A 15,440-nucleotide genomic window follows, 5' to 3' on the forward strand; every position below is an offset into this window, starting at 1 on the left:
GAGTTGCTTAGTGCTTCACTTTTGTTGAGGCTGGCTTTGAACTTGTGATCCTCCTGGCTTAGCCTCCTGAGCCACTAGGATTACAGGTGTGCACCACTGTGCCCAGCTAAATGTTTTATAATTCTTTGTTAAATGAATAGTTTGGATTATTGTTAAATGAATAATCTGTTGACCCAATCAAAATCTCTTAAAGGTGTCAAACTGATTTCTATATTAGATTGATACATTAGTCATCAATATTGACCCAAATGATTGTTGGATTATAATCTTAGTAAGTCAATGAAAATAGCAATTACATGATCCATATTTTCAGCTGCTTCTTATCTGTGTTCAAAACAGATGAATGTCTACCTCAGTACAAATAAATCTTTGGGTAAGTATAGAAGACTTAAATGCAGACAGATCTACGAAGAGAAGAAATTTAAGATTTATCTGCTGGATTTTTTTTTCAATTTTTACTATGGTAAAATACACATAAAACTTAACCCATTTTTAAGTGCACATTTGGTGGTGTTTTACCATATTCATAATGTGAAACCATCACTATTTCATTTTCGTAACTCGTTTTGTAAAACAAAAACTCTGCATGTTCCCATTTAACTAACTCCCTATTCCTTGGCAATCACCGTTGTATTTTGTCTATGATTTTGACTGGAAGTAACTCACACCAAGTAGAACCATAGACAGGGTCTCACTGAGTTGTCATTTTTGTATTGGTGTATTTAACTTAGCATAATATCCTCAAGGTTCCAAGATGTATTAAGTGTCAGAATTTCCTTTTAAGGCCAAATATTCTATTGTATAGCTATACCACACCTGGCTTTCCATTTATCTGTTGATGGGCACTAAGGCAGCTTCTGTTTTAGATATTGTGAATAATGTTACAAAGAATTTTGAGATCCTTTATTGATTTATTTTTTTGAATCTGGGTCTTGTTACGTTGCCTAGGTAGACCTTGAGCTTTTCCCAAGTGATGCTCCTGCTTCAGTCTCCGAGAAGCTGGAAAGTATGTACTATCACATCGAGATGGCTGGATCATGTAGTAATTCTATTTTTAATTTTTTGAGAAACATACTTTTCTATAGTAGCCATTCTACTTCATATTTCTATCAATGGCACACAAAGGTTACAATTTCTTCACGTTCCTTCCAACACATTTGTGATTTTTCTTTTTATAAAAAAAATGCTTGCTATTGAGAATAGGGTAAACTCCACTATTAGGAGTGGGGTTTCTTATTTTATTTTTGTAGTGCTGGAAATCATTAAGTGATTTCATGACAGTATACTGGGTCTATAATATTTTCTATAGGCATTCTACTAAAATTTTAATAGTTATTGATATGATTTGATTTATAATATTTCCTTTAGTTATTTTAAGTCTGGGTACTTAAAAGCTTTACATTTCTCATAACCTATCCATTAGCTAGAAATAGCTCACCAACAGTTTTCTAAGATATTAATCAATGACATCTTTAAGTTTTACTCATGATAAATGCTGAAATTATACCTCAGAGAATTACAAAACTTAAAAAATCTTGTTTTAATCATCACTTTATTATAAGATGATGGGATTAATTATAAATTCAAATTGTTACTTGGTAATTGTTCACCAGGCAATGTTTTAATAAAAGCATATTGCTTTTTCAAAATTGATCAAAGAACAACTCAAAATGCAGGGTAATGATGAGAACTATCTGACTAGTCAACAGATTTAGCTTTCTCATTAAAAGAACTTTTCTTTTTTAGGAAAGGTAAACTGTAATTTCAGTAGACAGCAATAAGGAAAGATTTTGTCATGTAGACTAGTTTTCATTTATTCAGTCAATTGTGTGTAGCTGTCTCAACTGGGACAGATACATTTACATAACTGGCTGTGCTTGAGCCTTCTTTGCCAGCAGCTGGAGATCTGAAATGCACTTGGCAATTGTCTCCTTTTCCTGTGATAAAGAAAGAGAAATCTAGTTAGAACCTACATGGCAGAGTATAAATATTATAATTCTAAAAAACACCTTTCCTTTAAGACCAGAAACTCAAGATGATACTGGTTTAATATAGTTAAGACCACTAGAAAAATTTAGAAATAAAATTAATTATTTTAATACAGAAGAGATGTAATTTATTTTAAAAGTAAATCCAGGGAGTAAATTAAAGTTCCTTGGCTCACAGCTTTTGAGTGAAATCTATAAAGAATTTGAAGACAGATACTCCTATAGTCAACTGTCCCTAATGTTGGTTTGTAACGGATCCTTGAAAAAAACAACCCAATAAGCACTAGTAATACAAAAAACGCTAAGAATGAATGAAAATAATTGTTAGTTTTCTGTTAGAGAGCCACAGCCGAAGGGGCCCCAGCAAACTTCCAGCTGCCAGCTGATAGGCTCCTCTGGGTGATGCTCATTGGGCTGTTTCCCTGCCCTTTCAGACCATGGAGCTGCTCATTGGGGGACTCTTTTGGCTCCACCCACGCGACCCAGCCAATCGGCCTCAAGAGTGGGAAGAGTGGGGGTTGAGAGGCTCGCTGGAAGCGGGTGGTGGCAGTTGGGCTCTGAGGGAATTCCTGAAGAGCTAGTGTGGTGCCCTGTGTGCGTTCTAAAAATAAAGTTCGTTTCTGCTTGACAAGTGGCTTGTGAATTGTGCCCAGCCAGTCTGCGGTAGTTTTCTATTTTTTTTTTTGTATTTTTCTTTTTTTTAAAGGAGGGTACTGGGGACTTTATTTTTTCAGACAGGTCTCACTCACTCAGTTACTGAGGCTGGCCTTGAACTTGCAATCTTCCTGTGTCATTGGGATTATGGGTGTGTGCCACTGTGTCTGGCTATTTTTTCAGGTTCTTTGAATAAGCATGTATGTAACTTTTACGTAAAAACAATTTATTTAAAAATCAATAAATAAAAACAGCCCATCAAATTTTGATAGGCTTTGTTTTTGGATTGAATCTGGTACACCACACCACTGAGCTACATACCCAGTGCTTTTTTATTTTTCATTTTGAGACAGAGTTCACTAAGTTGATAAGGCTGGCCTTGAACTTGTGAAACTCGTGACTCAGCTTCCCAAGTCACTGTTATAGGAGTGTGACCTGAGCCAGATGATGGCGTTGTTGTTCTGATTTTGTATAGGTTATGTAGGACATGACCAGAAATGCCTGGTCAATATTCAGTGCTATGTATCTTGGAAAGAGGAAATCAAGTAAATAAAGAACACAAACAGCAACAACAATCAACTAACCCCCTCCAAAAAAAAAAAAAAAAAAAGAAAGAAAGAAAAGAAAAAACAAATACGGTTTAAGCAATTAACAGAAAACATTTCTGTTCAAAAATAGATGAATTAAGATTTAGCTAGAAAAATGGAAATGGAATAGAGATTGTGGAATTAGGAAATGGAAGGGGCTTATGTTACATTTTAAAGAGAAATAAAATGTTGGTTAATGCTACCTACAACCAGTATTCTCAATGACCTGTGGTAAACAAACTTTGAGAAAAGGGGAAAGCCTTGGAATTTGTGCAGATACCTTCTAGACCACGACCATCCAAAAATATAAACGAGACTCACCTTGCTATTTCTAAGCTAAAAGACTCCTTTTTAGCTATTCCTACCTTTAAAAAGCATTATCAGAAACTTGCTTTGAGAGATACTAGAAAAAGCTACAAAATCACATACCTGCTGTGCAGAGATGCTCTGTACCACGTGCTTCTCCACCCAGTTTACCATGTGCTCCTGTTCCTTTCGATGCATCATATTCTGCACAGAGATATGATAATCCAGGCGATTCTTTACCTCCTTGTATACTTTATGTAGCCGTTCCCGGTAAGTAACCTCCAAGGCCATAGCAATGTTATTCTGGAGAAAAATTAAGAAATGATGAATAATGTTTGCATGTTTAAAGTAATACTTCTGCTCTGAGGATACAGTTAGAATGTCTCTCTCCTGTTATTTCAGATATAATTATTTTAATATAACATATAGTAAAAATAATTATAACAGCATGTGGTAAAAATGTATTTATAAGTATAGGCGGTTAAGAAAAAAGTCTTCCCCAGCTCCCCCACAGGCTACCATTTCCTTTATTTCTTTTATTCTTTCCCAGAAATATTTACTAAACTGGTATATGTACTTCACTTTTATTAGCTATGAAATGCAAGCCCACTTTAATTTTAAGTTACATTGGATTTTACCATATCGGTGTTCTATGACCCATGTAACCAAGTTCTATTAATAAATTAGGTCTTTTAATTTTTTCTCAACAAATAATGCAGCAAAGATTGTACATTTGTCTTTTTACTTATGTGCAAATACTTGATTAGTCAAATAATAGCTAATAGTTTTTGAGTATGTGCCATGTTCTAAACACTCTTGTGTGTTAATTCAATTAAATCTTTTTTTTGGTGGACACAACATCTTTATCTGTATGTGGTGCTGAGGATCGAACCCGGGCCGCATGCATGCCAGGCGAGCGCACTACCGCTTGAGCCACATCCCCAGCCCCTCAATTAAATCTTAAACCACTTGTGGGATAGTTACTGTTATGTCCATTTTAGAGAGAAAACTGAGGCAAAAAGTTAAGGAGTTTGCCCCAGGTTACAGAGCTAATAAATTGTGAAGCCAAGATCCAAATACAGGCAGTCAGGCTACAAAGTCTATCCTCTGGCCACTCTCTTCCTTACTTCCTTTTATTTTTCCCGTCACTCATCCTGCCTTAGCTGCACTGACCTCCTGACCTTTTCCAGGACTATACCAAGAAAACTTCCAGGTTTAGGGCCCTTGCACTTATTTTTTCCTTCTTTCTGAAATATTATTTCCTCAGAAATTCACATAGCTTGTACCACCATTTTTTTCTGCTCAAATAGAGGCCTTTCCTGACCACCCTACAAAATAGTAACTCCCTCATCCTATAATCTCTTTTGCTTTAACACTGATTTAGCAACACTAATTTACTGTCCTTCCTGGTGCTTACTACCCATTGACATTTACATCTACAACTATTTCTGTTCTTCTCCAATTGGCTAGAAAATAAACTGTTTAAAGTAGAAATTTTGTTTCTTTCTCCAATATATTTTCTATACCCTGCCTTAACCACCACAGTATTCACATAGGAAGAACTCAACAAATATATATTAAATGACTGTCATATGACTTATGAAAAAGCTACAAGTTCTGACTTGGTTTTTTAAAAAAAGGCACAATCTACATATCCGTGTGTGTGTGTGTGCTGAAGCAGTATTATACATGAGACAAGAAGCATTCTTTAATTTAATTTTGGAAACTATAAAATTCTGGAATCTAAATATGCTGTCAACATCATAAAAATTACCATTATTGGGCTGGGGTTGTGGCTCAGAGGAGCACTCGCCTAGAACGTGTGAGGCCCTGGGTTCGATCCTCAGCACTACATAAAAATAAATAAATAAAATAAAGATATTGTGGGCTGGGGATGTGGCACTTGTCTGGCATGCGTACGGCCCGGGTTTGATACTCAGCACCACATACAGACAAAGATGTTGTGTCTGCCAAAAACTAAAAAATAAATATTAAAATTCTCTCTCTCTCTCTCAAAAAAAAAAAAAAAAAAAAAAAGAAAAAAAAAGAAAAAAAAAAAGAAAAAAAAAAGTACTATTATTACCTGAATTTTCTTTGTGAATTTGAATGTAAGGTATCAGGTTTTCTTAGAGCACATATGTAAGATTTTCTTATATCAAGTTTGTATGAAATACTTGGCCTTTCTTAGTGTATGCATTTTTTAACTAGCTGTAACTTCATGACTGTTTTCCTTTTGTGTGGAACCAAAATGTGTTCTTTTAGAACTTCTACTGTTTCTAACTTTAGAATAACTATTTAAATTATTTTTATAATAGTTTAAAATTACTTTTTGATGACAATCCTTAAATGTCTAAATGGCTGTAATTGCCAACTTCTATCCCAATCTTCTCTTTTCTAAATAAAATACGCCCAATATAGTTATTAAATTATTCCTCATTAAGAGATTGTGATTTTTCTTTTCTTTTGCGGTGTTGGGGATCAAACCTATGGCCTTAATGCATGTTAAGCAAGTGTCCCACCAATGAACAATATCCCTAGCCCTGCGTTTCCTTGTTTTTTTTTTTTTTTTTTTTTTTTTTACCGGGGATTGAACTCAGGGGCACCACAAGACCACTGAGCCACATCCCCAGCCCTTTTTTGTATTTTATTTGGAGACAGGGTCTCAAATTGCTTAGCACCTCACTAAGTTGCTGAGGCTGGCTTTGAACTCGCAACCCTCCTGCCTCAGCCTCTGGAGCCATTCAATTACAGGTGTGCACCACCGTGCCTGGTAGCTCCTTTATTTTTTAACGCATACAAATGAATAATTTCATTTTCCTTAGAAACTAGTGAAACCTACCCTCTGGACATCAAAAAGATAGTGGCGCTTCTGAACCAGTGTCTGCTGTGACTTCTCCAACTCAATTGCATCCTGGATTTGTTTGATGGAAGCCTGCTTCGCCTCTTCTAGTTGGGCAATTTTTTGCTGTAATTATGATATTAATAAAAAAGATCAGTGAAAGCACCAAGGCTTACAAAACTAGATTCATTTTATGCTTCCCCAAAGTTATACCCCTCATATGTGAAAAAACATATGAAAAAACCCACAAAGAAACAAAAATAGGAATACATAAATTGTTAAAAAGAATTGTCCTATCATAAGAGTTACATAGTATCTTGTTGAATGAACAAAACTATGGAAAATTTGGAGAGTTTAGTAGGTTTAAAAAAAATTATCTCAGATTGATAACTAATACTAACACAGATTTTTTTCTATATGTTCTTCCTCTCCATTCATATAAAAAATATCATTAGAAGGCCTTGATGTTTCTGCTATAGACTAAAAGGGGAAATAAAGTTTATGATTCTTACCTCATTGAGATTATCAATAAATTCCCCAATAGAGGCACCATATTTTTTAATTACATAGACGAGTAACCCCACTATTGATATGGTAGAGAAGGTCTCTGGGGTAATCACATATATTTCTTTGGATAGAAAATACAAGATAAGCCCAGTTCCAAGCATGTAGGGTCCTAAAAGAAGAGTTATATTTAAGTATGTTAAATATTTAAATATAAATAAAGCAGGGTATAAAGATACTTCTACATTTAATTATTTGAAAGCAAAATTTAGTAATGATTTAAAATAATCATATTCAAAGACAAAACACCAGAATTGAATGGATGAAAGGATTGATGAAAGTGAGAAATAAAGTATATGAAGCACTTAGCACAATACCTTAACAAACAGGAACTATTTCTACAAAGATGTCAGGATATTTTCTTGAAGTAATATGTCCAGTAAATTGTATTATTTATTGAATGGGAACATTGAACAGGACAAAGTTTATCTACTCCTTTCCTATATTTTACTAAATTGCAATCTGACATAGGAAACAAGCAAGAAACAACTAAAATGAAGTCATATATACATAAAAGGAAGACTATCAGAATTCTGCTCAACTTCTACAACATCTAATAATAAAGTTTCAAATATAGTTATCTTTAAAACAAAAAAGCTAGGTTATGAGTTCTGAAAAGACACAAACCATATTTAGAACACAAACATTTCTTTAGGCTTTTTTTCTGTGCCTCACAAGATGTCAAGCTAGGACACAGAAGGCTTTAGGGTAGCATTTTACAGTGTTTCTGGGCAGCACTAGTAATAACAATGTTAGGATACATTATAGGAGTAAAAGAGTTACAGTCTCAAATACATTTTACCTATTTCTCATACAAAGTTCCAAGTTTCTTAAAAAAAAAAAAATCCCCTTTAGTACATAAGTTTTAAATGTAAATTTGCAAGAAAGGCCTATCATATATAACATTTTAATCATCTATGGATGATTCTTTTTACAATTTCAGTTAACACTAGGGTTAAAAAACACCTTTGATTTCTAATGCTCTGGTCACAACAGTACTTACAGCAAGAAAGGCAGTGCATGTAACAGAAAGAATCCTAAACTTAATCAGACACAATAAGAAAGGCAGTATAGAAAGAAGGCTGGGCTGGGGATGTGGCTCAAGCGGTAACGCGCTCGCCTGGCATGCGTAGGGCACTGGGTTCGATCCTCAGCACCACGTAAAAAAATAAAGATGTTGTGTCCACCAAAAACTAAAAAATATATATTAAAAAAAAAAAAAAAAAAGAAGGCTGACTTAATTAGGGAACCTAGGTTCAAGAAAACAGCCTCAGCAAATTATTTTTCTAGTTCTTCTAGGTAATAAAAATGTCTTCATAGAAATCCTGTAAATTCTCAAGAAATCTTGAAAGAATTTAGTACTGTTATGTGAAGTCATATTCACTATAAAGATATAAGGTTTTGAAAGTTTCTGCTTTTTTATAAGAACTGAAAATGATGGTACAATTTGTTTTTGTATGCACACAAAATTTAGTAGTCTCTTCTGCTTTATTTGATTATATTTTTATCCATAGCTCTTTTTATTATCTGACAGTGTGCCTAGAATAGTGCTTAACATTGAACCGGCATTCAAACAATTTGGTATATCACAACAAATGGAAATAATGTTATAAAATTAAGTGAAAAATACCAAATAAATTCATTCCAAAGACAAGTCAGAGCACCAAAATGTCATACTAAATCACCTTCAAAATTTCTTTTTCAAAAACAACTGACCAGAATGGAAGCAGGGTATATCGAAACAGAACAGGTCAGAAATGATGGCAGAGGGGAAGAGGGAGAGAAAAATGGTTTGGAGATGGATATATTTTGGAATTATAGTAGTTATGACTTCCTGAGAATTCTGTTGTTGGAATTGAGTAAAGAACAGTATAGAGGATGATTTTTTAAGTGGATAGTGCAGCATCCAATAAGAGATAACCCCAGAAGAAATGAACTTAGAAGGCAGGATCTAGAAGCATGAAGAGAGTTCTGATTAAGTTGTGAGTATGTAAGCTCCAGGAAACAGCCAAATATGCAAATGTCAGGATGACGGGGGTAAAAAGCAGTTTGGATGGTATTCCACTTAGTAGAGGACTAAGGATAAAGTCTCATTCAAAACCTGCTTTCCTATTGACTAATAATACAAAACCAAAACTAAACAAAAAAACCCAACTGACCAGATTTTAGTGCTACCATCCAAATATACTATTAAACACTGGACATATGCTCACCTGTTACACCAGTTTTAGGATAAAGAAACTGGAAGAATTCCTCAGGGATCAGCCCAAGACGAACTTTTCCTCCATATTCAGGAAGAGGTGGTAGAGGAGCAAGACGTGGCTGCCCAGTATGAAAGATCCTTGTTGCTTGCAATACCCTATGGGTTAATAATTTTACAAATTTAAAACCTCTTCTTCCAAGAAAATACAATGTATGAACAATCAGCAGAAACAATGAGTGGGATCGAAGACTGAGGCAATTTCTCACTATCATAATGGGAAAAGAATGGACTAAAAATAAGAGGGTTAGGTGTGACAAGGACAATGACTTACATTCTGTAAACTTGCACCCAATACTGGAATCCCTTCTATAAGCCTCATAGATCACCTGTCTAGCACTTTGTATGTCTATTATTAAGCAGTAAAATACATAAGAATATGGATTTTGTAGGTAAGCTCTCTGGGTTAAGATCCTAGACCTGCTACTTGACTTTTAGCAAGTAATTTTAAGCTTTTTTTAAAAAAAAATTCTTTAAATTTGTCTTAATTAGTTATACATGACAAAATGCATTTATGCACTTTGATATATCATACATAGATAGGATATAATTTCTCATTTTTCTGTACATGTTGCAGAATCATATTGGTCATATAGTCACATATATACATACAGTAATAATGTCTATTTCATTCTACCATCTTTCCTATCCTCACATCCCCTCCTCCTAATCTAAGGTAACACTATTCTTCCCTAGTGCCCCCACCCCCCACACCTTACTGTGAATTAGCATCTGCATATTAGAGAAAACATTTGGCCTTTGGTTTTGGGGGGATTGGCTTTTTACTTAGCATGATATTCTCCAACTCCAACCATTTACTGGAAAATGCCATAATTTTATTCTGCTTTAAAGCTGAGTAAAATTCCACTGAGCATATATACCACATTTTCTTTATCCATTCATCTATTGAGGGACACCTAGGGTTGGTTTTATAGTTTAGCTATTGTGAATTGAGCTGCTATAAACACTGATGTGGCTGCATCACTATAATATGCTGATTTGAGTTCTTTGGGTATAAACCAAGGAGAGGGATAGCTGGGTCAAATGGTGGTTCCATTTCCAATTTTCTGAGGAATCTCCATACTGCTTTCCTTAGTGGTTGCACCAATTTGCAGTACCAACAGTAATATATGAATATACTTTTTTTTTTTTAACCACATCCTTGCTAACATTTATTGTTGCTGTATTCTTGATGATTGCCATTCTGACTGGAGTGGGATGAAAATTTAGAGTAGTTTTGATTTGCATTTCTCTAATTGCTAGAGATGATGAACACTTTCATATGTTTGTTGATCAATTATATTTCTGTGAAGTGTCTGTTCAGTTCTTCAGTCCATTTATTGATTGGGTTATTTGTGGGTTTTTAATTTTTTTTTGGTGTTAAGTTTTTTGAGATCTTTATATATGCTAGAGATTAATGCTTTATCGGAGGTGCATGTGATAAAGATTTTCTCCCATCTGTAGGCTCTCTCCTCACATTAATTGTTTACTCCTCAAAGTATTCCATGAAATAGAAAAGGAGGGAACCCTTCCAAATTCATTCTCTGAGGCTAATATCACCCTGATACCAAAACCAGACAAAGACACATCAAAGAAAGAAAACTTCAGATCAATATACCTGATGAACATAGATGCAAAAATTCTCAATAAAATTCTGGCAAATTGCACACAAAAGCACATTAAAAAGATAGTGCACCACGATCAAGTGGTATTCATTGCAGGGATGCAGGGTTGGTTCAACATACAGAAATCAATAAACATAATTCTTCATATTAATAGACTTAAAATACAAGAATCATGATTATCTCAATAGATTCGAAAAAGTATTTGACAAAATACAGCACACCTTCATGTTCAAAACACTAGAAAAACTAGGGACAGTAAGAATATACCTCAACATTGTAAAAACGATATATGCTAAACCAAAGGCCAGCATCATTCTAAATGGAGAAAAATTGAAAGCATTCCTGCCAAAAACTGGAACAAGACAAGGATGTATTCTTTCACCACTTCTATTGAACATCATTTTTGAAACTTTAGCTAGAGCAATTAGACAAAACGAAGAAATTAAAGAAGAACTCCAACTACAACTATTTACTGATGACATGATTCTATATCTAGAAGATCCAAAAATTCCACCAGAAAACTTCTAGAACTAGTAAGTAAATTCAGCAAAGTAGCAGGACAAAAATCAACACCCATAAACCAAACACATACCTATTCATCAGCTATGAATTCACTGAAAGAGAAATTAGGAAAATTACTTCATTCACAATAGCCTTAAAAACAAAACAAAACAAAAACCTGGGAATCAATCTAACAAAAGAGGTGAAAGACCTTTAAAATGAAAACTACAGACACTAAAGAAAGAAACTGAAGAAAGCCTCAGAAGATGGAAAGATCTCCCATGCTCCTGGATACGCAAAATTAATATTGTCAAGTAGCCATACTACTAAAATCGTTATACAGATTTAATGCAATTTCTATTAAAGTCCCAATGACATTCTTCACAGAAATAGAAAAAGCAATCATGAAATTTATTTGGAAAAATAAGAGACCCAGAATAGCTAAAGCAATCCTTAGCAAGAAAAGTGAAGCAGGAAGCATCACAATAACAGACCTTAAACAATACTATAGAGCTATAGTAACAAAAACAGCATGGTATCGGCACCAAAAACATACTTGTAGACCAATGATACAGAATAGAGGACAGAGATAAACCCACATAAATACGGTTATCTCATATGACAAGGGCTCAAAAACATTTATTGGCGAAGATAGCCCTATTCAACAAATGGTGCTGGCAAAACTGGAAATCCGTATGTAGCAAAATAAAATTAAAACTCTATCTGATCCTGCACAAAAATCAACTCCAAATGGATCAAAGACTTAGGCACTAAAACAGAGACCCTGCGCCTAATAGAAGAAAAATTGGGCTCAAATCTTCACCACATTGGCCTAGGATCCGACTTCCTTAATTTTAAGCTTTTATAATCTCAGATTTCTCTTATGTAAACTGCAAAAAAAAAAAAAAAAAAAAAAAAAAAAAAAAAAAACAACAAAAAAACAAACAAAAAACAAAAACCAAACCAAACAAACAAAAAAACAAAACCCATTAACTTATAGGGTAGTTTTGAGGAATGAGTTAATATATATAATGTGCTTAGATTGATGCTTAGCCAATAATAATGTTCTATGTAAATAGATAGCTATTCCATGCCTGCTGTGTTGTAAGTTCCTGAACTTTTTGAATATTCCTTTTGTTGGGCTGTGAATCAGGAAACAATGTGTGAACTATGTAAAACAGAACTTTCAATGTTAGGCTCTAATTATGTTCATCTTTAAATTCAGTTACATCCTTGGAACTTCTATGTAAGATAATACTCATATATCTGGGTTAAATATCTCAGTTCCATCACAATCCTGACTACTTACCACAAAAAGGAATCTACTTTTTTTTTTAAAAAAATGAGGTATACAGAACTGAACACAATTGTTAGTATAATTGCAGCCATCTTCTTTCTTCCCACCCCCACTTTATGAATACTATTCTTATTCCCAAGAAATATAAAGTAGCCCAAGATAAAACCTACTGGCCTGGAGACATGCTGATCTCTCCCTGTTCTCTTAGTGAGAGATAGGAGACAACTTACTGGCCCCTGAAATGGGGATGTACTGCTTTCCCTGTTCTCTCCTTGATAAGATAAAGAGACATGCCAGTTTCCCTGTTCCCCCTTTGAGACAGGAAAAGTGCCTGTCTCTGTTCCCAAGAAACAAACTTGCCTTCCAAAAGATCAGGAGATTCTTACTATGTCAGTCAAGACTAAACTTGCCTCTAGCACGTAGCCATGATTCTACCTATAAAAGTAACATTCAAGGGGGTGTTGCCGCTGCTCTCTCTCGCTTGCTGCTGCTGTCCCTTTCTATGTGCAGAGCTGCCTTGTCAGGCTCCTGACAATAAATCCACTTCTTATCTCAGGTGTGTGTGATCAGTCCTACCCCACTTTTCTTCCAACAATATTCTAAATATAGCCAGTACTGGGCTTGAACCATTAATCAATAGATTTGTAAACTATTCTTATGTCCCGCGGAGAGCAAAACTTCCCCACACTTAAAACCACTGACATAAATTATAGCACTGGAGAACTTGCTTTAGGTCAACACAAATCCTCTCCCCAATTGCCTGCATTAGTTGAAGGTTGTATCATCTCTTTCTCCTATCAGTGTTGTGAAGAAAATGGAAGGTTAGGACATAGGAAGCAAGGGAGGAGAAAGACTTTATGGTAGGAGGTCAGATGACATTTGACAAACTGGGGAAAAGAGAGAACAACGGGCACAAAGACCTTAAGGCGAGGATGAGCTTGGTAGTTAGACAAACAGCAAGGCCTGTATAACTTAAAAATGAGCTTAAAAAAAAAAAGTAATGAGATGAAATCAAGAGGTACGATGGTTCTGATTCATGTTGGGGTTTCTGGGTTATGCTCAGTTTGCATTTTATTTCAAGTGGAATAGGAGCTCTGAAGGTTTCAGATGGAGTCTGACATAATCCCTCTAGTTAATGTAAAAATGGGTTCTACTGGGACAAGAACAGAGACACAAAGTCAGGCACGGTGGTGCACACCTGTAATTCCAGAGACCTGGGAGGCTGAGACAGAAAGATCACAAGTTCGAGGCCAGCCTTAGCAACTTGGTGAGATCCTGTCTCAAAGTAAAAAGTAAAAAGGGCTGAGGATGTAGCTCAGTGGTAAAGCAGCCCTGGGTTCAATTCCCCCCCCCCAAAAAAAGCTATTGAAAACAGGCTAGGTGAAAATTATGATGGTTCACACTTCAGTACTAGTGGTAATGGAAGAAGTTGTCAGTATCAAAACATAATCTGAAGGAAGAGGCTTGCTGATGTGCTGGAGATGGAGTGTTGAAAGAAAATGAAGGATGTTCTTCATATCTTTTATACACAGTTATTTAACCTATTACCTATATCACAATAATTTTTAATATGTTCTTTTTCTCTGATAAATTAGAAGTAGCATATTATAGCCAAAAGGTAGTTATCAAATTTTGCAAGCTTTAGGATTAAGTCTGGGAGTTAAAAACACCTGCTAATATTTACTAAGCACATACTATGTGCCAAGCACTGTTTTTAGTTTCACAGGAATCAAGTCTCCTAATCCTCATAAACCACAATGTACTACTGTATAACCTTTTCTACCTTAGGAACCCTCACTCTAAAACAGTACTCAATAGCTGCCTCTATGCCTAGATTGCCCGAGAGTTCAGCCTTACACGTTACTGCACTTATGGTTATGGAGGGGAAACATTTACTGAACAATTAATGATTTCTCTGATTCTTAGGATCCAGCAGTAAAAGCAGGAATCGCGGGGGGAGGGGGCACTGAAAGTAACACGATTCACTTTCTTATTTTACAAAATTTGGCTTGGGTACGCTTTCTTTAGGCTGTGGCAGCTATGCGTAGCTGAAGGTCATAGGGAGAGGGGCGGGGCATAGAAGACATCAAAACCAGTTTCTGGTCTAGTAAGATACTTATTCTCTTAAAGTCTTTGTCATTAGGTGATATGATAACGTTCCTGGCAGTTACAGGAACATGTTTGAAGTGTCTCAAAATTATGCAAAAAGGTAACATCTGACCTAAAGCTAAGAGGAAGAAACAGAGAATGGAACGAGGTGGTAAACAAGGGCAAAAGGGAGAACTACACTCCTCATACTTACCCTGGTCCTAGGACTGCTGCATTCTTGAGACAGGGGGCTGCAGATACAGAAGATGCAGGTAAGCAAAGTCAATATGAAATTTAGTTTGCCCCGTGCTCAGTCTCCGAGAGGCCGGAACACCACAAGCCGTGCACCATTTTCCAGTGCCCCGAGACCCTGTGCCCTCTTCCCCGTGCCGCGATCACTCCCCACTCAGGCCCAAATGTTGCTCCGCTTTTCTCACCCACTTTCCCCCTCCCTGTGACCTCTAGACACTCTTCTTTCCAATCACTCCGCTAGCCCAGACCCGGGTCTACACCTCTCACCTGCTTTGGCGGCGGCAGAAAGTACCACCCGGGAGAGCATGGTCACCAAAGGTCCCCGCACCAGGCTTCGTGTCCCTGTGACCCCAAGCAGAGACTATCAGGGGCAGGAGGAAGATGGCTGCTTACAAGTCTCGCGAGAAGAGAATATCGCGCCCTCTTCAGCTTTCCTCTGGCGATTCCCCCCCCCAACCCTTCTTCTTCTCGCGAGAATA

At 36.0% G+C, this 15,440-nt stretch overlaps 1 protein-coding gene across 1 annotated transcript; it reads right to left on the minus strand.

Annotated features, from left to right (window-relative positions):
* Nucleotides 1–1,177: 1,177 nt before the first annotated feature.
* Nucleotides 1,178–15,384, minus strand: ATP5PB (ATP synthase peripheral stalk-membrane subunit b). The gene is made up of 7 exons (XM_081305296.1): nt 15,229–15,384; nt 14,924–14,960; nt 9,152–9,297; nt 6,887–7,050; nt 6,375–6,500; nt 3,659–3,838; nt 1,178–1,937 (listed from the first exon to the last, which is right to left on the minus strand). The coding sequence occupies exons 1-7, from the start codon at nt 15,266–15,268 to the stop codon at nt 1,860–1,862; spliced, it is 771 nt and encodes a 256-aa protein (XP_081161422.1). The 5' UTR covers nt 15,269–15,384; the 3' UTR covers nt 1,178–1,859.
* Between the last annotated feature and the right edge of the window lie 56 nt (nt 15,385–15,440).

This window comes from Spermophilus citellus (assembly GCF_964194105.1).
Source record: "Spermophilus citellus genome assembly, chromosome: 9".
NCBI lineage: Eukaryota > Metazoa > Chordata > Mammalia > Rodentia > Sciuridae > Spermophilus > Spermophilus citellus.